The sequence below is a fragment of the Pseudophryne corroboree genome, chromosome 2, assembly GCF_028390025.1.
Source record: "Pseudophryne corroboree isolate aPseCor3 chromosome 2, aPseCor3.hap2, whole genome shotgun sequence".
Lineage (NCBI taxonomy): Eukaryota > Metazoa > Chordata > Amphibia > Anura > Myobatrachidae > Pseudophryne > Pseudophryne corroboree.
This window is the reverse complement of record NC_086445.1, coordinates 862,591,008-862,611,826: the sequence shown is the minus strand read 5'-3', so window position 1 is coordinate 862,611,826 and position 20,819 is coordinate 862,591,008. Positions and strand designations below refer to the sequence as shown.

The 20,819-nt window shown below is 43.8% G+C and overlaps 1 protein-coding gene across 8 annotated transcripts in view; it reads left to right on the top strand.

Annotated features, from left to right (window-relative positions):
- SPECC1 (sperm antigen with calponin homology and coiled-coil domains 1) overlaps positions 1-20,819 on the top strand; it is a 1,059,948-nt gene that overhangs the window by 538,694 nt on the left and 500,435 nt on the right. For all 8 annotated transcript variants that reach the window (XM_063955878.1, XM_063955877.1, XM_063955880.1 and 5 more), the window contains one exon: positions 4,551-6,121. In XM_063955878.1, the coding sequence (XP_063811948.1) occupies positions 4,551-6,121 (1,571 nt within the window). The remainder of the gene's footprint in view (positions 1-4,550; positions 6,122-20,819) is intronic.

Sequence of the window (20,819 nt, the reverse complement as noted above, 5' to 3'; positions counted from 1 at the left end):
GTACCGGGTGGTCTTCAGTATGCCGACTGACAGGATCCCGACAGCCGGCATACAGACACTTATTCTCCCTCGTGGGGGTCCACGACCCCCCTGGAGGGAGAAAAAAATAGTGTGGTGCGCGTAGCGCACCACCGTGCCCGTGGCGAGCGCAGCGAGCCCGCAAGGGGCTCATTTGCGCTCGCCACACTGTCGGTAAGCCGGCGGTCGGGCTCCCGGCGCCGGTATGCTGGTCGCAGGGAGCCCGACCGCCGGCATACCATACTGAACCCTCTGTACCATGTTGTATTGTATGTTTGGCCTAACCGATTGAAGACACTTGTTTGAAAGGCAAACATATTTGCTTGAAGTACAAATAGACATTAGAAAAGTAATATACTGTATTCTCCATGTTTTTCCCCCCTACCCACAGAAACCTTAAAACTATTGTTTTCTGAATCTTCATATGCAAAGCTTGCTTGCTCATTCATTAAATCTTAATAATGGGCTGTAGTGAACTACATTTTGCAATGGTCATGTACTGGCTGCTTCATTGCTTTTATTAGTGGATGTGTGTAAAATCAGGAGTCCCTGCTTGGAAACAGTCTTAAGAAAGCATGACGAGAATAATAATGCTGTAATTGTGGCAGACTGCAGGAACATTTATCTCCTTAGTGACCCAATCTTCTGTGATTTAATAATGACTTAATTGCTGGTGTACTTTATTCTTTACTTTTTAGCCTGGAATTCTCCAGCTGTGGACATCTAACTCTTTGACCTGCCTGAGTGGGCTGATGGCTCTGTAGTCAGAATGTCCTTTGCCATCTTCCCTTTTTGTAAACACTACTTGCTTTGTTTTTTAGCCTACCGGGTTTTAACCCAAAACAGAGCTCTCTCTGTGTACAGTTTTTGGATCAAAGTTTTCTTTCTAATACAGTGGGTTTTATTCAGCTTTTATCACTGTTCTTCTGTCATCTCTTTATATTTTCCTAACTACGAAGCCTTAATTTAAAGTTAAAAATGAACGTTCTAATATTATGGCTTAATAAAGTTCTTTTTTTTTCTTTTTCTTTTTCTTTTTTTTTACGTTTCGCTAAAAAATATTGGTGCGTGTATGCTGACTATTTGAATAAATGACACTAATCATAAAGATTTTGGCAACATGTACTGATTCAGAATATGGCATTAACAGGCATATTCAATTAAGGGCAAGAGTTTGCCTGGCCAAAAATTTATGGACCTTCCGCCCAATTTTGAATTACTGCGGGTGTGCGTGCTCCCTGTACCCACGGTATCTGATGAAATGAAAAAATAATTAAATAAAAAGTTGCATTTTTTTTAAGGGCAAAATTCCGTGGGATGGGAATTTAAAAAAACAAATAAATTAGCATGCAAAAATGAATGCCACCTGGATTATTATTATTATTATTATGTTATTGTATTTTATATTTTGTTTATTTTTTTCAGATATTTATTAAATTATATAATAAGCATTATACATGTTTTATTCATTAATAATTTTTAATATTTTAAGTAAGTTTGTAGACCCTCATTTTAAGGTAGCATAGAAGCTATTACTAAGTCCCCTCTGAATAGAAAACCAATCCAGTTGGGCGTTTAATAAGAATTTAAGTAGCATAATAGAGCTCTGATTTAGGGGTTAAGTGAAGAAGAGGTGAAGATACAACCACACTGAAATGGCAAATGAAAAAAAATTACCAACTATATTTAAATATATAGCTAATTATTGAAGTACGTAGTGATAACTTGATAAGGTGATATTGGTTAACCTTTTAACAGACATAGGGGCATATGCAATTAAGTCCATTTTTTCCGCCTAAGCAGAAAACCGTAGCTTTTCGCTATTTTTAGGACGAATGGAGATTCGCCGAATGCAATAGCAGGGGAGGAAAACACTTGGATTGGCGAATCCACGTGTTTTCCGTCGAAAACGCAGGCCATTTTCGATGATTTTGAGGCATTATTCACCAATGCCTCTTAACTTAAAAAAAAAAAAAAAAAGTGAAAAGGCATTTGCGAAAATGCTTTAAAAACGGAGGAAAATGGCCATAATTGAATACTCAGTGGGGCGAATTCATTAGCTCCGAAATGATCGTAGCTAATTACATACCCCCCATAGTTTGTTGTTAAAAAGGGTCTTGACGTACAGTACAATAATTTCTAGTAAATAACATTGCATCATATTCTAGTGAACCAGAATACTGGTATTCTGTAGTATACCTTGTTTTTTTTATTTTTTTAATGAAATGTATGTTTGAATGATGGTAGTATGTCATATTGTACAGTGCGGTTTTTTTTTTTTATGAGTACTACACTTATGAGTAGTACCATGTTATAGCTGGAATCCCATGAAAAATCTCATCATAAATCCCTATGTTCTTTTGTGAAAATATGTATGTTTTTTTTCTAATTTATTCTATTAATGGTTTACAGATTGGCAATCCTAGTCACCTGACATACGACGTAGTGAATAATGTGGGTTGCGATACCCGCACTGTAATTAGTTATGTATAATTGCAAGAATGTACACAAATGTATCTGTAATGCATTTTATTAGAGACAGAGGGGCAGATTTACTAAGCTTGGTGAATTGATAAAGTGGAAGGTGATAATGCATCGGCCAGTCAGCTCCTAACTGTCATTTTTCAAACCCAGTCTGTAACATGGACGTTAGGAAGCTTGTGTGTTATCACCTTCCACTTTATCCCTTCACCAGGCTTAATAAATCTTCCCCACAATGCTCAGTCACATACAGATAAATGCACAGGGTACATATGGTTACAAAGGTTGTATGCATAGCATGCAAATGTTATTAGCCTGTGGTTCAGGTCTCAAACAGGGTGCCTTATAATTGTCCACAGTTACTGGTACTATTCACACAACGAAACAAAGTCTTTAACACTGCTGTTTCCAAGGTGGTATATACAGTGTGCGGTAGCTCTCATATGCTGCCAAAATGTAAAGTCTCTTGTGCCCATGAGTCACAGTTCTTCCTGGGATTGTGTGCTGGGGATCCGGCATACATTGGATTTAGTGAACAGAAATACTTTAAAATGCCCCTCTTGTCGGCATGCTTATTTACCACGTTATGCCCCCTTTTCTGCCACGATTCCTACCATGGCCCTGAGTTTGTTTATTCTCCCTGTGCTTGCTTGGATTTCCTCCAAGTCTCCGGTTTCCTCCCACAATCCAAAAATATACTGGTAGGTTAATTGGTTCTTGATAAAAAAAAAATAAACCCCATTGTGTAATTGTATGTATGTTCATGGGCAGACTATATGGGCCAAGTGGTTCTTATCTGCCATCAAATTCTGTGTGTTTAGGTTTCAGTCATGTACAAGGAGGGGATGGCTTGGTCTCAGAAATCAGGTGACCTTTCCCTCAGAAATTAGCTTGTGTTGAATTGCTAGTGTGTACCAGCTGAGAGAGACTGCAGCCTTCTCAGTCCGCCTCACAGGGATATAAAAGGAAGAGAACTGTGGTTCAAAACTTAATGTTTAAATAATAGAAGAAGGGTGTGAACTTGACAAGTATTTGGCGGGGGGAGGAGAATGCACATTATTAAACCTACAATGTGCACATTATTACAAATTGAACCATGCTGTGTGGGCATCTTGTCCTAATGTTATAACTGTCTAATTGTGGCTTGTGATGTTTCTTTAAAGTCACATTATGAAAAATCTCCCTTTTTTTTCATCTGTAGGAATGTTGTTTTAATTAATTGTGCAGTGTGTATTAAGGATCTACTGTAGTGCAGTGGTTCTCAAACTCTTTTCAATCACAGCGCCCTACAGTATCAAAAATTTTTTCACGGCACTCCTAAACCAGAAGTTTCTTATTGAAGGATTTACAAAGAAATATTAAATGAAGTAATTTATGTTGGTCATCCTTAGGTTCAATTGTGTGGTGAGGGACAAGATTTGCTTCTCTTTGTCCACATATTTAATGATTGACACCCACCAGCACTGGTTGTGCCTATATTGAACATAAATAATTTGAATTGGTCCTGGACCCACCAATCCAAGGCACCCCTGCAGGTGTCCCAAGGCACCCCAGGAAGCCACGGCACACAGTTTGAGAACCACTGATCTAGTACATTGCATTCAGTGACTGACTTTTCTAAATAAAATGCTTACAGTGTTTTCTTATTGGAAAAAAGGGGGGTACTTGGACACACCCTAATTTTGAACTTAATAAGAGGTTCTATCATGCTCCGGCTTCTAATACCATACAGGAAAAAGAAAAATGCAGGTGCACCCTCTAACCACTAAGAATACGGGTAGTTTAAAATAATTTTAATAAACTCTTACAATTAACATAGAGTATAAGTGACGTTCTTAGCACAGATTTGGCCATAAATGTGGGCCCATCCACCACGTCCAGGTAAACTTCATAAGATGGGTCCCTAACATCCCTAATACAAACACATTACAGTATATCAATTTATCCAGGTTCTACCTTTTAAATTGTGCCATTTTTAAATGTTGTGCTTCTCTAGATACTGCTTAAATTTATACATTTGCTTGACATCTTAATTTCTGGTTCTGTTTCAGGAACCCTGGCAACAACAAGACGGACAGGTATACCGGCTCCCCGAGATCTGCCTACTCAAATAGCAAGAGATAGAATAGCTTTGCGTGGTCAGACCACTACAACGAAGAAACCTGTTCCGAGCCCTTCGTCGCCCAGCACTTCTACACCTTCTCGGAATATCAGGCCACCTTCAAAACCTAAGCAGGAAAATGACTCAAGCAACAAGTCTTTGTTGGAATTGCAGGTTAAGGAGCTCTTGGCTGAAGCAAAGACAAAAGATGTTGAAATTAGCAAACTCCAGAGTGAGCTTCAGAAATGTAAAAACCAGGGATGTTCTAGTCCTGAGATCCTGAACTTATTGGACACATCCATAGACATGCATCTTATAGATTGTAATGACCCAGAGGTATTATTAAAGGCTCTGCAGGACAAGAGCAAAGCTTTCCAACAGGAGCTATTTATGCTTCGGCAAGAAAACAAACACCTAAAGGAGAAACTGTATTGCCTAGAGCAGTCACCGCTCTCCGATACTATAACTAGCAATGGTACAGATAGCAGCCTCATGTCTCCATCCAACCGAGGAACAAATACCGGGAGTAAGTTGATGAGTCCATTGGCTGGTGGATCTGATAGTTGCCACTTACCAGGAGGTGAAAGTGGTTTCCACATATCAGGTTCTTCAAGCAGTGATGTCACAAAAGCCTCACTTTCCCCGGATTCAGATTTTGAGCATATAGCTGATGTCCCTTCTAGAGCAGAATCATCTGGAAGCATTCCATGCCAAGGTTCAAAATGTTCAACTAGTGGTAGCTCTCCTAATAACGTAAGTGACCTTTCCGTAGCCTCATTGACTGAAAAGATACATAAGATGGAAGAAAACCAGCACAGTACTGCAGAAGAACTTCAGGCGACGCTACAAGAGCTCTCTGATCAGAACCTCATGGTGCAGGAACTGACTTTTGAAAGCGAGAAACTTGTTGAAGAGAAAGCTTTTTTGGAAAGTTCCTTACAGCAGCAAAGGCAGAGGGCAGAGCAGCTCAGTCAGGAAAATGAGAAATTGATGGGACTTCTGCAAGAAAAGGCAAAGACGGAGGAAACTCATCTCCAGAGCAAGTTAGCAGAGGTTGAGAAGAAATATGCAGAACTTGTTGAAAAATCTCAGTTTGAAAGGGAAAAGCTGCTCAATATCCAGCAGCAATTAACAAGCAGCCTGAGAAGCCTTGAGAAAGAACATCAGGAGGTGCAGGTGATGACCAAAAGACAAAAAGAGGAAACTACCAAACTGCAAAGTCTCCTAGACGCTGAGAGAAAGGAGAAGATCCTCATTGCAAAGACCTTAGAGGACCAAAAAGTCACAATTGAAGGTTTGAAAATTGAAAGCAACTGTGTGAAAGCGCAACTGGATGGTGAGCGGCAGAAAGCAGCTGAAATTACAGCGGTGGGTATCAGCCCCGAGAACTGTGAGGTTCAGGAGATGCTGAAATCTACTCACATGGAGAAAGAAAACCTAGAGCTGACGTGTTCAGAACTTCGACAAGAACTCTTGAAGGCCAACAGTGAAGTAAAACAACTACAGTGTCTGCTGGCTAAGGTTAGACCATATTATCAACTTTATCTACTGTTCTATCACATGCACTAATTGTTAAAAATACATACCGAGGTGTCTGTTCATAGCTTACTTGTGACCACATACAGTATAAACAGTCTATTGATTCATTATTATATAAAACAGGCCCCATCTTAGGCTATTGATCTATTCTGTAAGTACATGTGTTTCATTTACCAGCAAAGCAATGGGAATGGCATGTCAGATGCTGGTGTGCATAAGGAGAAGAATTAGGAAGAGAGATGGTGATGTGTATATATATTGGAATTCAGTGGAATACTGTGTTCAGTTCTGGAGGCTGTATCACTTGAGAAACATAAATTAAACTTCATAGAAGGACACACAAAATGGTTCATGATATAAAATTCTATACTTTTTCGGAGGTAGGTGGTGGATATGATAGAAGCTTTCAAATAAGTGAAGGATTTTAACAAGGTACAGGATAAAAGCATTCATCAGAGGATATATTGTATTAGAACAGGGCTGGCCAAACCAGTCCTCGAGATCTACCAACAGTTCACATTTTCCAGACCATCTAGCTGGTGCACAGGTGTAATCATTACTAATTAAGATGTGCAGCATTCATTCCTAACTGACAATTCTACAGATCTCCAGGAGGCCTGGAAAACATGAACTGTTGGTAGATCTCGACGACCGATTTGGCCAGCCCTGTATTAGAACAAGGAAAACTTACAGTACATTACAGAAGGGTAGAGCATTGATGAAATAGCCTCTTAATAGATGTTGTACAGGCTAATTCAGTAGAAGAGTTTAAGGGGGACATTTACTAAGCAGTGATAAGAGTGCAGAAGTGAGCCAGTGTAGAAGTTGCCCATGGCAACCAATCAGCGCTGAAGTAACATCTATAATTTGCATACTATAAAATTATACAGAGCTGCTGATTGGTTGATGGGGCAACTTCTCCACTGGCTCACTTCTCCGCTCTTATCACTGCTTAGTAAATGTCCCCCTAAATCTGTGGTAAAGACATAATGCTATCCTAAACATAAATGAAAGTTACATGTGATATACTGTAGGGTGTGAGGTTATCATTGGCAGTCTTAAATAGGTCAGATTTTTTTTTCTGTCAAATGCTCGTACATCTTGCCTTAGTACGCCATGCAGCCGGAGATGCCTGGCGTGAGTGAGCTAACAGGTCTCCATTTGCGTTGAGCATATTTTTTTGCACAAAATGTGTCTTATTTGCAGTGCTATGCAAATAATGCGCACAAGCAGACTGATTAAGACGATATGCAGCTTGCCTATATTCTGTGTGTATCTGTGGCTATATCTGCATATGAAATGCTACATTACAGTGCATTTTGTATGTAGATACAGTCACACACAGAATTTAGGCATGCCGCATATAATTATAATCAGCATAAGCCGCTTGTGCGTCCTAATCACATTATTTTGCGAATAAGACTAATTTTAATGGAAAAAGTCACACGAAAAGACTAAACGCTACCGAGTCACGCTACTGCATGGCATGGCTAGAAAGGCTGTTTAATGTGCCAGGAGGTTAGATGTAAGTGGAGACATCTGTACATTTCTTTGCTGTTTCCCCTCATATTTTCTTTGTGGACTACCATTTCCTAAAGCCAAAGACATTTCTCTGCAAACAAGAGGCAGGACCTTCGATTATCTTGATATTGTTTTCAATTTGTTTATCATTTATCTGAAATACCAGTATACTGAAAGGCCTCTTGTCATAGTGTGGAGGCAGCCATTGTGTGGGCTGGTACAATATTCAGCCCATTAATGTATTCAAAATAAGCATAAACATTCATCAGTAGAGAAGTTTTTGGTGCATCATGGGAATTTGTAGTTCCTAGAATAACTGACTGACGGAATGAATGTATGTTAGAATTTAAGTCTGCAGCTTAGGGTGCCAGGTCTTGTGGTGTTGGGAACCACTGAGGTGGCAGTCGAGGAATAGGAAGGGAAGGAAGGGAAGGAAGTTTTTGCATTATGACTTGGCTTTTTGACTATATTAGGCTTTATGTGAGTATGTTTGTGCTCTTCTAATAGGTAAATTAGATTATAAATTTCACTGGTGCATAGACTGATGTGCCTTAAAAATGTTCTTTGTATAACCCTGCAGATTATATTTGTGCTATATAACTGAAAGACAATACATAAAGGGTGATTTCTTCTACACTACTTCATGGCAGCCATTACTCTGGGATTGCATCCCATCCCCCTAGTTCTAGACAGGATGTTTTTTCACACTTCAGGGACCGCTCACTTAGCGTATATAGAGTTACTCCTCCCCTTCCTCCATAGTCTTTTTTTTTTCCTGTCTCCTAGTCAGGACAGTGTAGTTGTTTGTTATTTTGTTCCAAGGGTTTGCCTCATTAGCTATACCCAGCATATGCGCCTCTTGGTAGCCGCAGTCTGGATCGTATGGCACCCTGGGGACAGGCTTGTGCACGGCAATTTTAAAGGCCAGTCAAGTAAGTGCCTGTCTGTATGTTTTACAAAGCTGGATCGCTGCTGGCTCCATGTGCAGCTACATGTGTTTCTTTGCTTCCTGGCTCTGGCCCTGCAGAGCAGCCGGCAGAGGTGCACGTGATGGCTGGTGGCTGTCCCAGGAAGATGGTCTGAGCATACGCCTGCCCTAAGTTAGGGGTCAGAGGCAGAGAAAATGGCGGCGTGCACCGAGAAATATTGGAGCTGCTGGTCCCCAATTTATACTACAAGCCTATGGCAATATGAAGGAGAGCCTCTCCCCAAAAGCCTGTATGTGCCTAAAAAAGAGGTAAGTCCTCATAGAGGTCACTTTATTTACTGTGATGAACACAGTCTTGGAAGAGAAAATGTCAAGACTTTATTTACAGATATATAATAGCTGTATGTTTTCTCATAGAATGTATTGGAATTACAGATCTGTGGTGCATTTATGGGCAGCAGATCTACATAGAAGGAAGTCTGCTTACTTTGCTTATGAAAGTTCCCTGTTGTTTTGTAGCAGGCTGGAAGTTACCTCAGGATAGAGGTAGGTATCCTATGCCATCTTCTATACAGCAATTTTTAGAAGCCAGACGTTTTGTGTCAGCATGGCACTATGGTAGTAGATATTCTATAGGAATGCTGAGGCAGTCCTTTTTTGCCAATCCTTCAGAAGAGGCAGCCGAAGATAATTACTATGGGTCTCCCACATTTATGCCAGTAGGGGGCAGTCTTCTGAAATTTGCCAGGCATTGGCAGAAATCTCTGCTGAACAGATAAGTTCAGGATGTAGTATCTTGAAGGTATCGGATGGAATTGCTGGGGTTCTAATGCGTAATCATTTTGTGAAAACTGAGGTTACAGTTATGAACTTGAAAGTCACGGTGCTATGACAGTATACAGAAATTACCTCAAAGGCTGTGGAGATTTTGTCCAGTTATCTGAGATAAATTAAGGTGTTACTCTTGTATATTTCTCTGACGTCCTAGTGGATGCTGGGAACTCCGTAAGGACCATGGGGGAATAGACGGGCTCCGCAGGAGACTGGGCACTCTAAAAGAAAGATTAGGTACTACAGGTTGAGTATCCCATATCCAAATATTCCGAAATACGGAATATTCCGAAATACGGACTTTTTTGAGTGAGAGTGAGATAGTGAAACCTTTGTTTTCTGATGGCTCAATGTACACAAACTTTGTTTAATACACAAAGTTATTAAAAATATTGTATTAAATGACCTTCAGGCTGTGTGTATAAGGTGTATATGAAACATAAATGAATTGTGTGAATGTACACACACTTTGTTTAATGCACAAAGTTATAAAACATATTGGCTAAAATGACCTTCAGGCTGTGTGTATAAGGTGTATATGTAACATAAATGCATTCTGTGCTTAGATTTAGGTCCCATCACCATGATATCTCATTATGGTAAGCAATTATTCCAAAATACGGAAAAATCCCATATCCAAAATACCTCTGGTCCCAAGCATTTTGGATAAGGGAGACTCAACCTGTATCTGGTGTGCACTGGCTCCTCCCTCTATGCCCCTCCTCCAGACCTCAGTTAGATTTCTGTGCCCGGCCGAGCTGGATGCACACTAGGGGCTCTCCTAAGCTCCTAGAAAGAAAGTATATGTTAGGTTTTTTATTTTACAGTGAGACCTGCTGGCAACAGGCTCACTGCAACGAGGGACTAAGGGGAGAAGAAGCGAACCTACCTGCTTGCAGCTAGCTTGGGCTTCTTAGGCTACTGGACACCATTAGCTCCAGAGGGATCGACCGCAGGACCCGTCCTTGGTGTTCGTTCCCGGAGCCGCGCCGCCGTCCCCCTTACAAGAAGCATGAAGATGGTCCGGAAAATCGGCGGCAGAAGACTTCAGTCTTCACCAAGGTAGCGCACAGCACTGCAGCTGTGCGCCATTGCTCCTCATACACACTTCACACTCCGGTCACTGAGGGTGCAGGGCGCTGGGGGGGGGGCGCCCTGAGCAGCAATAAAAACACCTTGGCTGGCAAAATAATCGCAATATATAGCCCCAGAGGCTATATATGTGATAATTACCCCTGCCAGAATCCATAAAAAAGCGGGAGAAAAGTCCGCGGAAAAGGGGCGGAGCTATCTCCCTCGGCACACTGGCGCCATTTTCTCTTCACAGTGTAGCTGGAAGACAGCTCCCCAGGCTCTCCCCTGTAGTTTTCAGGCTCAAAGGGTTAAAAAGAGAGGGGGGGCACTAAATTTAGGCGCAATATTGTTTATACAAGCAGCTATTGGGGAAAATTCACTCAGTGATAGTGTTTATCCCTACATTATATAGCGCTGTGGTGTGTGCTGGCATACTCTCTCTCTGTCTCCCCAAAGGGCTGTGTGGGGTCCTGTCCTCAGTCAGAGCATTCCCTGTGTGTGTGCGGTGTGTCGGTACGGCTGTGTCGACATGTTTGATGAGGCTTATGTGGAGGCGGAGCAGATGCCGATAAATGGGATGTCGCCCCCTGTGGGCCGACACCAGAGTGGATGGATAGGTGGAAGGTATTTACCGACAGTGTCAACTCCTTACATAAAAGGCTGGATGACGTAACAGCTATGGGACAGCCGGCTTCTCAGCCCGCGCCTGCCCAGGCGTCTCAAAGGCCATCAGGGGCTCAAAAACGCCCGCTCCCTCAGATGGCAGACACAGATGTCGACACGGAGTCTGACTCCAGTGTCGACGAGGTTGAGACATATACACAATCCACTAGGAACATCCGTTACATGATCCCGGCAATAAAAAATGTGTTACACATTCTGACATTAACCCAAGTACCACTAAAAAAGGGTTTTATGTTTGGGGAGAAAAAGCAGGCAGTGTTTTGTTCCCCCATCAAATGAGTGAATGAAGTGTGAAAAAGCGTGGGTTCCCCCGATAAGAAACTGGTAATTTCTAAAAAGTTACTGATGGCGTACCTTTTCCCGCCAGAGGATAAGTTACGCTGGGAGATATCCCCTAGGGTGGATAAGGCGCTCACACGTTTGTCAAAAAAGGTGGCACTGCCGTCTTAGGATACGGCCACTTTGAAGGTACCTGCTGATAAAAAGCAGGAGGCTATCCTGAAGTCTGTATTTACACACTCAGGTACTAGACTGAGACCTGCAGATAGTGCTGCTGCAGCGGGGTCTGTAACCCTGTCAAACAGGGATACTATTTTGAGAACATAAGACGTCGTCTTATATATGAGGGATGCACAGAGGGATATTTTGCCGGCTGGCATCCAGAATTAATGCAATGTCCATTCTGTCAGGAGGGTATTAGAGACCCGACACTGGACAGGTGATGCTGACTTTAAAAGGCACATAGAGCCTTATAAGGGTGAGGAATGGTTTGGGGATGGTCTCTGGGACCTCGTATCCACAGCAACAGCTGGGAAGAAAATATTTTACCTCAGGTTTCCTCACAGCCTAAGAAAGCACTGTATTATCAGGTACAGTCCTTTCGGCTTCAGAAAAGCAAGCGGGTCAAAGGCGCTTCCTTTCTGCATAGAGACGAGGGAAGAGGGAAAAAGCTGCACCAGTCAGCCAGTTCCCAGAATCAAAATTCTTCCCCCGCTTCCTCTGAGTCCACCGCAAGACGCGGGGGCTCCACAGGCGTAGCCAGGTACGGTGGGGGGCCGCCTCAAAAATTTCAGCGATCAGTGGGCTCGCTCACAGGTGGATCCCTGGATCCTTCAAGTAGTATCTCAGGGGTACAGGCTGGAATTCGAGGCGTCTCCCCCCCGCCGTTTCCTCAAATCTGCCTTGCCGACAACTCCCTCAGGCAGGGAGGCTGTGCTAGAGGCAATTCACAAGCTGTATTCCCAGCAGGTGATAGTCAAGGTGCCCCTACTTCAACAAGGACGGGGTTACTATTCCACACTGTTTGTGGTACCGAAACCGGACGGTTCGGTGAGACCCATTTTAAATTTGAAGTCCTTGAACACATACATAAAAAATTCAAGTTCAAGATGGAATCGCTCAGGGCGGTTATTGCAAGCCTGGAGGAGGGGGATTACATGGTATCCCTGGACATCAAGGATGCTTACCTACATGTCCCCATTTACCATCCTCTCCAGGAGTACCTCAGATTTGTGGTACAGGATTGCCATTACCAACTCCAAACACTGCCGTTTGGACTGTCCACGGCACCGAGGGTCTTTACCAAGGTAATGGCAGAAATGATGATACTCCTTCGAAAAAAGGGAGTTTTTAATTATCCCGTACTTGGACGATCTCCTTATAAAGGCGAGGTCCATGGAGCAGTTGTTGGTCGGAGTAGCACTATCTCGGGAAGTGCTACAACAGCACGGATGGATTCTATACATTCCAAAGTCACAGCTGGTTCCTACCACACACCTGCTGTTCCTGGGGATGGTTCTGGACACAGAACAGAAAAAAGTTTCTCCCGCAGGAGAAAGCCAAGGAGCTGTCATCTCTAGTCAGAGACCTCCTGAAACCAAAACAGGTATCGGTGCATCACTGCACACGAGTCCTGGGAAAAATGGTAGCTTCTTACGAAGCAACATTCCATTCGGCAGGTTCCATAAAAGAACCTTTCAGTGGGACCTCTTGGACAAGTGGTCGGAATCGCATCTTCAGATGCATCGGCTGATAACCCTGTCTCCAAGGACCAGGGTATCTCTACTGTGGTGGCTGCAGAGTGCTCATCTTCAAGAGGGCCGCAGATTCGGCATACAGGACTGGGTCCTGGTAACCACGGATGCCAGCCTTCGAGGCTGGGGGGCAGTCACACAGGGAAGAAATTTCCAAGGACTTTGGTCAAGTCAGGAGTCGTCCCTACACATAAATATTCTGGAACTGAGGGCCATTTACAATGCCCTAAGTCTGGCAAGGCCTCTGCTTCAAAACCAGCCGGTACTGATCCAATCAGACAACATCACGGCAGTCGCCCATGTAAACCGACAGGGCGGCACAAGAAGCAGGATGGCGATGGCAGAAGCCACAAGGATTCTCCGATGGGCGGAAAATCACGTCTTAGCACTGTCAGCAGTGTTCATTCCGGGAGTGGACAACTGGGAAGCAGACTTCCTCAGCAGACACGACCGACACCCGGGAGAGTGGGGACTTCATCCAGAAGTCTTCCAACTGTTGGTAAACCGTTGGGAAAGGCCACAGGTGGACATGATGGCGTCCCGCCTAAACAAAAAACTAGATATTGCGCCAGGTCAAGGGACACTCAGGCAATAGCTGTGGACGCTCTAGTGACACCGTGGGTGTACCAGTCGGTTTATGTATTCCCTCCTCTGCCTCTCATACCGAAGGTACTGAGAATAATAAGAAAACGAGGAGTAAGAACGATACTCGTGGTTCCGGATGGGCCAAGAAGAGCTTGGTACCCAGAACTTCAAGAAATAATATCAGAGGACCCATGGCCTCTACCGCTCAGACAGGATCTGCTACAGCAGGGGCCCTGTCTGTTCCAAGACTTACCGCGGCTGCGTTGGACGGCATGGCGGTTGAATTCCGGATCCTAAAGCAAAAGGGCATTCCGGAGGAAGTCATTCCTACGCTGATAAAAGCCAGGAAAGAAGTAACCGCAAACCATTATCACCGTATTTGGCGAAAATATGTTGCGTGGTGTGAGGCCAGGAAGGCCCCAACAGAGGAATTTCAGCTGGGTCGTTTTCTGCACTTCCTACAGTCAGGAGTGACTATGGGCCTAAAATTGGGTTCCATTAAGGTCCAGATTTCGGCTCTGTCGATTTTCTTCCAGAAAGAACTGGCTTCACTGCCTGGAGTTCAGACATTTGTAAAGGGAGTGCTACATATTCAGCCCCTTTTTTGTGCCTTCTGTGGCACCTTGGGATCTCAACGTGGTGTTGAGTTTCTTAAAATCACATTGGTTTGAGCCACTTAAAACTGTGGATTTGAAATATCTCACGTGGAAAGTGGTCATGTTATTGGCCTTGGCTTCGGCCAGGCGTGTGTCAGAATTGGCGGCTTTGTCATGTAAAATCCCTTATCTGATTTTCCATATGGATAGGGCAGAATTGAGGACTCGTCCCCATTTTCTCCCTAAGGTGGTATCAGCTTTTCACTTGAACCAACCTATTGTAGTGCCTGCGGCTACTAGGGACTTGGAAGATTTCAAGTTACTGGACGTAGTCAGGGCCTTAAAAATGTATATTTCCAGGACGGCTGGAGTCCGGAAAACTGACTCGTTTTTTATCCTGTAGGCACCCAACAAAATAGGTGCTCCTGCTTCTAAGCAGACTATTGCTCGCTGAATTTGTAGCACAATTCAGCTGGAGCATTCTGCGGCTGGATTGCCGCATCCTAAATCAGTAACAGTCCATTCCACGAGGAAAGTGGGCTCATCTTGGGCGGCTGCCCGAGGGGTCTCGGCTTTACAACTTTGCCGAGCTGCAACTTGGTCAGGGGCAAACACGTTTGCTAAATTCTACAAATTTGATACCCTGGCTGAGGAGTACCTTGAGTTCTCTCATTCGGTGCTGCAGAGTCATCCGCACTCTCCCGCCCGTTTGGGAGCTTTGGTATAATCCCCATGGTCCTTTCGGAGTTCCCAGCATCCACTAGGACGTCAGAGAAAATAAGATTTTACTCACCGGTAAATCTATTTCTCGTAGTCCGTAGTGGATGCTGGGCGCCCATCCCAAGTGCGGATTGTCTGCAATACTTGTATATAGTTATTGCCTAACTAAAGGGTTATTGTTGAGCCATCTGTTGAGAGGCTCAGTTATATTTCATACTGTTAACTGGGTATAGTATCACGAGTTATACGGTGTGATTGGTGTGGCTGGTATGAGTCTTACCCGGGATTCAAAATCCTTCCTTATTGTGTCAGCTCTTCCGGGCACAGTATCCTAACTGAGGTCTGGAGGAGGGGCATAGAGGGAGGAGCCAGTGCTCACCAGATAGTACCTAATCTTTCTTTTAGAGTGCCCAGTCTCCTGCGGAGCCCGTCTATTCCCCCATGGTCCTTACGGAGTTCCCAGCATCCACTACGGACTACGAGAAATAGATTTACCGGTGAGTAAAATCTTATTTTCTTTTAGAAAAGTACACAGGGGGTTCAGAACTATTCTGGATCTCAAGACAGCTTGGTGAAGATAAGGTTTCCTATGGAAACACTGAAATCTATTTTGACTGTTTTAAAAAGTTTTATTGTGGATGTCAAATCTGTAATCTAAAGTACCAATTCCCTTTACTATTGATTGTTATAAATGTGGTACAAGTCACTTTGTTCCCAATAAAAATGATATATAATCATTTATGATGGGGTGGATATTACCCATCAAGCCATTTATCAAGAGGAGCATTCTATAGCATCAATACATCTAAAAGATGCCTATTTCATGTTCTGATGTGCAGGGAACATCGAAAATATCTCAGATTCTGCATCCAAGGAAAACATCTTCAGTTCACTTCTTTCCTTCGGATTGACAACATCCCCAAGAACATTTACAAAGCTCCTTTGTGTCACTTATTGCTTAAAAGAACACAAGGGAGAGAAGTTTGGCTGTATTTGAACAACTTACTATGTTGCAGAACATTACAGATTCTTCATTATTACGGTTGGATAATAAACTGGGTGAAAAGTCAGTTAAATCCATTTCGACAGATACAGTTCTTGGAAGTACAAGTGGATTCTACAGTATGTAGTCCCTCTACAACGAGAGGTGTGGAAAGATTCAAGAACTGGCCGCATTGGTATAAGCATGTGACATGGTGACATTACATACTGGACTTCGTTTGCAGGGAATAATAGCCTCAAACATAGACATATCCTTTGGGCAAGATGGAGGATGAGAAAGTTACAGTAGAACTTGCTGAAGTTCAGCCGAGAAGGAACCTTCTTGAATTACCAGTTGAAGCTGTGTCAAGCTACAAGAGACTTTGTCTTGATAAACAAGTCCAGATCTTATTATAGAATTCCCTTGGCAGAGCACCACTGCTTGGTATTTACAATTGATGCAAGTGCAACAGGTTGGGTAGTGTGTCTATTGCAATAAGGTTGTCAAGATTTTTGGACTCCTCAGGAGAACATAAGTACTTCAAACCAGTGAGAAATGAGAGCAGTTTGGAATGCATAAAGCCGTCGAAACAATTCTCAGGCAATGTGGCAGTAGTACTGTATTTTAATCGACAAGGTGGCACCAAGAGTCGAATGCTGTTAGAAGTGACAAGAATTTTAGACTGGGCAGAGTGTCATCTCGGTTCTCTGTAAGCTCTGTATGTTCCAGGAATAGACAACTTTGTTGCAGACTTTCTCAGCAGACACAAGGCATTGCCAGGAGAATAGGAAGTGAACGCAAACATATTTCAAGAGATTGAAATAAGGTTTGGACGGTCCCAGGTGGATCTAATGGGCACTCATCAAAATAAAAAAAAATCCCTCTTCTTTTCTAGATACCACCAGCTGTGAACGGATTAGACGTGTTCTCCCTAACATTGAATTTCACACTGTAATATATGTTTCCTCCTTTGTTCCTATGATTGCTCGTGTCATTAAAAAAAACAACAGAAAAGAGCAAGTAGAAGTGATAATTCTTCCTTACTGGCCAAGGAAAGTGTGGTAAACTTGAAAAGATTTAATTTGATGGTATGAAGTTTGAACGTGAACTATTAAGAAGGAAAGAATTGTCTGTACCAGTTATTAAGCGGTATATGCAATTGCGGTTGAATTGCCACAAATGTCGAAAAACGGGACATTTCAACAATGCAATACAGTACTTTTCGACAAAAAAACTGCCGTTTCAGATTCGACTTTCTCCAATTCGACATGTCTGCAATGGGAAAAATGCGGCTTTTAGACAAAAGTATGTTCGATTGAAGAATGTCGATTCGACAACAGTGCTTTTCGACAGTCATTTCGTCAATTTCATTCCGCCTCATTTTGCTGTCGTGAACTAATAAAAATTTTTAAAAACATGTTTTTGGTGTTTTTTTTTATTGCTAATAGCATATCTATTTATATTAGAAGGGATTATCTACTTGGTTTGTCTATTTAGGAGCCACAAGTATTATTTAATATATTTTTTAAAATATTTTTTTTTTTTTTTACTGACTAAAATAATATGGAGAGATCAGTGCATGTTTTTCAGTGGGAAGGGGTGGGAATGGGTTAAAATTCCTGAAAAAAATTGCGTGGGGTCCCCCCTCCTAAGCATAACCAGCCTCGGGCTCTTTGAGCCGATTCTGGTTGTAAATATCCGGGGGGGAAAATGACAGGGGATCCCCCGTATTTTTAACACCAGCACCGGGCTCCACTAGCTAGAGAGATAATGCCACAGCCGGGGGACACTTTTATACCGATCCCTGCGGCCGTGGCATTAAATCTCCAACTAGTCACCCCTGGCCGGGGTACCCTGGAGGAGTGGGGACCCCTTAAATCAAGGGTTCCCCCTCCTCCAGCCACCCAAGGGCCAGGGGTGAAGCCCGAGGCTGTACTCCCCATCCAAGGGCGGCGGATGGGAGGCTGATAGCCAAGTCTCAAAAAAAACAAATAGTTTTTTTGTAGCAGAACTACAAGTCCCAGCTAGCCTCCCCCGCAAGCTAGTACTTGGAGAACCACAAGTACCAGCATGCGGGGGGAAACGGGCCCGCTGGTACCTGTAGTTCTACTACAAAAAATACCCAAATAAAAACAGTACACACACATCGTGACAGTACAACTTTATTACATACATGCACACCGACATACACACATACTTACCTATGTTGACACGAGGCTCGGTCCCCTTGTCCATGTAGAATCCACGGGGTACCTGTAAATAAAATTATACCCAACACTCCAGTGTAGATCGGTCCTCTTCAGAGTTTGTAATCCACGTACTTGGCAAAATAAAAAAACGCAAAACACGATCCACGCACTGAAAGGGGTCCCATGTTTACACATGGGACCCCTTTCCTCGACTGCTGGGACCCCCCCGTGACTGCTGTCAAAGAGGGTCCCTTCAGCCAATTAGGTAGCGCCACATCGTGGCACTCTCCTGATTGGCTGTGCGCGTCTGAGCTGTCAGGCGGTGCACTCGAGATACAATAGAGCGCATAGGCGCTCCATTATATTCAATGGTGGGAACTTTGCGGTCAGCAGTTGACCGCGAGTAACCTCAACTGCTGACCGAGTAACCTCAACCGCTGTGCGCGTCTGAGCTGTCTGGTGGCGCACTCGAGATACAATGGAGCGCATAGGCGCTCCATTATATTCAATGGTGGGAACTTTCCGGTCAGCGGTTGACCGCGAGTAACCTCAACCGCTGACCGCAATGTTCCCACGATTGGATATAATGGAACGCCTATGCGCTCCATTGTATCTAGAGTGCGCTGCCTGACAGCTCAGACGCGCACAGCCAATCAGGAGAGTGCCACGACATGACGCTCCCTGATTGGCTGAAGGGACCCTCTTTGACAGCAGTCACGGGGGGTCCCGGCAGTCAGGGAAAGGGGTCCCATGTGTAAACATGGGGCTCCTTTCAGTGCGTGGATCGTGTTTTGTGTTTTTTTATTTTGCCAAGTACGTGGATTACAAACTCTGAAGAGGACCGATCTACACTGGATTGTCATGAGTATAATTTTATTTACAGGTACCCCGTGGATTCTACGTGGAGAAGGGGATCGAGCCTCGTGTCAACATAGGTAAGTATGTGTGTATGTCGGTGTGCATGTATGTAATAAAGTTGTACTGTCACGGTGTGTGTGTGTACTGTTTTTATTTGGTTTTTCTGTAACGTCCTTGAGGATGCTGGGACTCCGTAAGGACCATGAGGAATAGACGGGCTCCGCAGGAGATAGGGCACTTTAAGAAAGCTTTGGACTCTGGGTGTGCACTGGCTCCTCCCTCTATGCCCCTCCTCCAGACCTCAGTTTTACACTGTGCCCAGAGCAAGATGGGTGCACTGCAGAGAGCTCTCCAGAGTTCTCTACCTAGAAGCTTTTTTGTTTGGATTTTTTTCTACCTTTTACTACTTTTTCACAGGGAGCACTGCTGGCAACAGGCTCCCTGCATCGAGGGACTGAGGAGAGAGTAGCAGACCTTCTTGTCAAAGATAGGCTTTGCTTCCTCAGCTACTGGACACCATTAGCTCCAGAGGGGGTGAACGCAGGTTCTTACTGGGCGTCCACCCCCGGAGCCGCGCCGCTGTTCTCCTCACAGAGCTAGAAGAACAGAAGACAGAAGTCGTCAGGCGGCAGAAGCCTTCAGCTTCACTGAAGTGCTGTGCGTCATTGCTCCCATACACCTCACATACTCCGGTCACTGTAAGGGTGCAGGGCGCAGGGGGGGGTGCCCTGGGCAGCAATATAAACCTCTGCATGGCATAAAGACTATATACATGTACAGGTGGGCTCTGTACATGTATATAAAAGAGCCCCCGCCATATTTTATTAAGTTTGAGCGGGACAGAAGCCCGCCGCCGAGGGGCGGGGCTTTGTAAAAGCCTAATATATATCCTATATTAAACACGCTAAAAGGTTAATGAACACAGTACGCAATTGGCGTATGGAATACCGGAAGAATACGCACGTAGCGTACAAACGCTTAGCCGTGGACGAGACGCACGAGAGGCACGTTCGCTCACGGCTTACAGCGTAAAGGCAAGCACGCTATAGGCTGCCGACTAACGTAATGATACGCTATCAGCGTAGTGGACGCTCGAGACCACGAGGAGATCACGAGCGGCGCTGACGCTCACAGAGTTAAACCTTTGTAACAATATCCTAAACAATGTACTTAAATTGTAAACCTTTGTGCAGTGATATGGTGTAAATGCAACACAGTATGACCTTGTTAGTTTAAAAGCTGTATGAGCGATTCTTACGCACTGAGAACCCCTTTAGCAATATAATAAACACTCAAATACCGGTCTAAGGGTCTAACACCTTTTAAGGGAATGAATGAACGTTCAATCGCAAAAGAATACACAATACAAGTTATACACTACCAAACTAACTAAAATACCTAACCGAGTTACTACACGTTAAAATACAACAAAGACACAACTACATTTCAGGGGGGGGGGGGGGGGGAGGGGAGAGAGAACGGCTTACAACAAAATAGGAGATAAATATGGTTGCAGAGAACTTACGCACAAGGGGAACAATCGCAAGCGCCTTTCTGGATATCCAGCTCCCGATTATCAGTGATGAGAACCGTTGAAAAGAGTAGAGAGCTGGCCCAGATCGGCTTGTCTTTATATACACTTACACGCAGTACAGTACAATGGTCCCTACATTCTTATT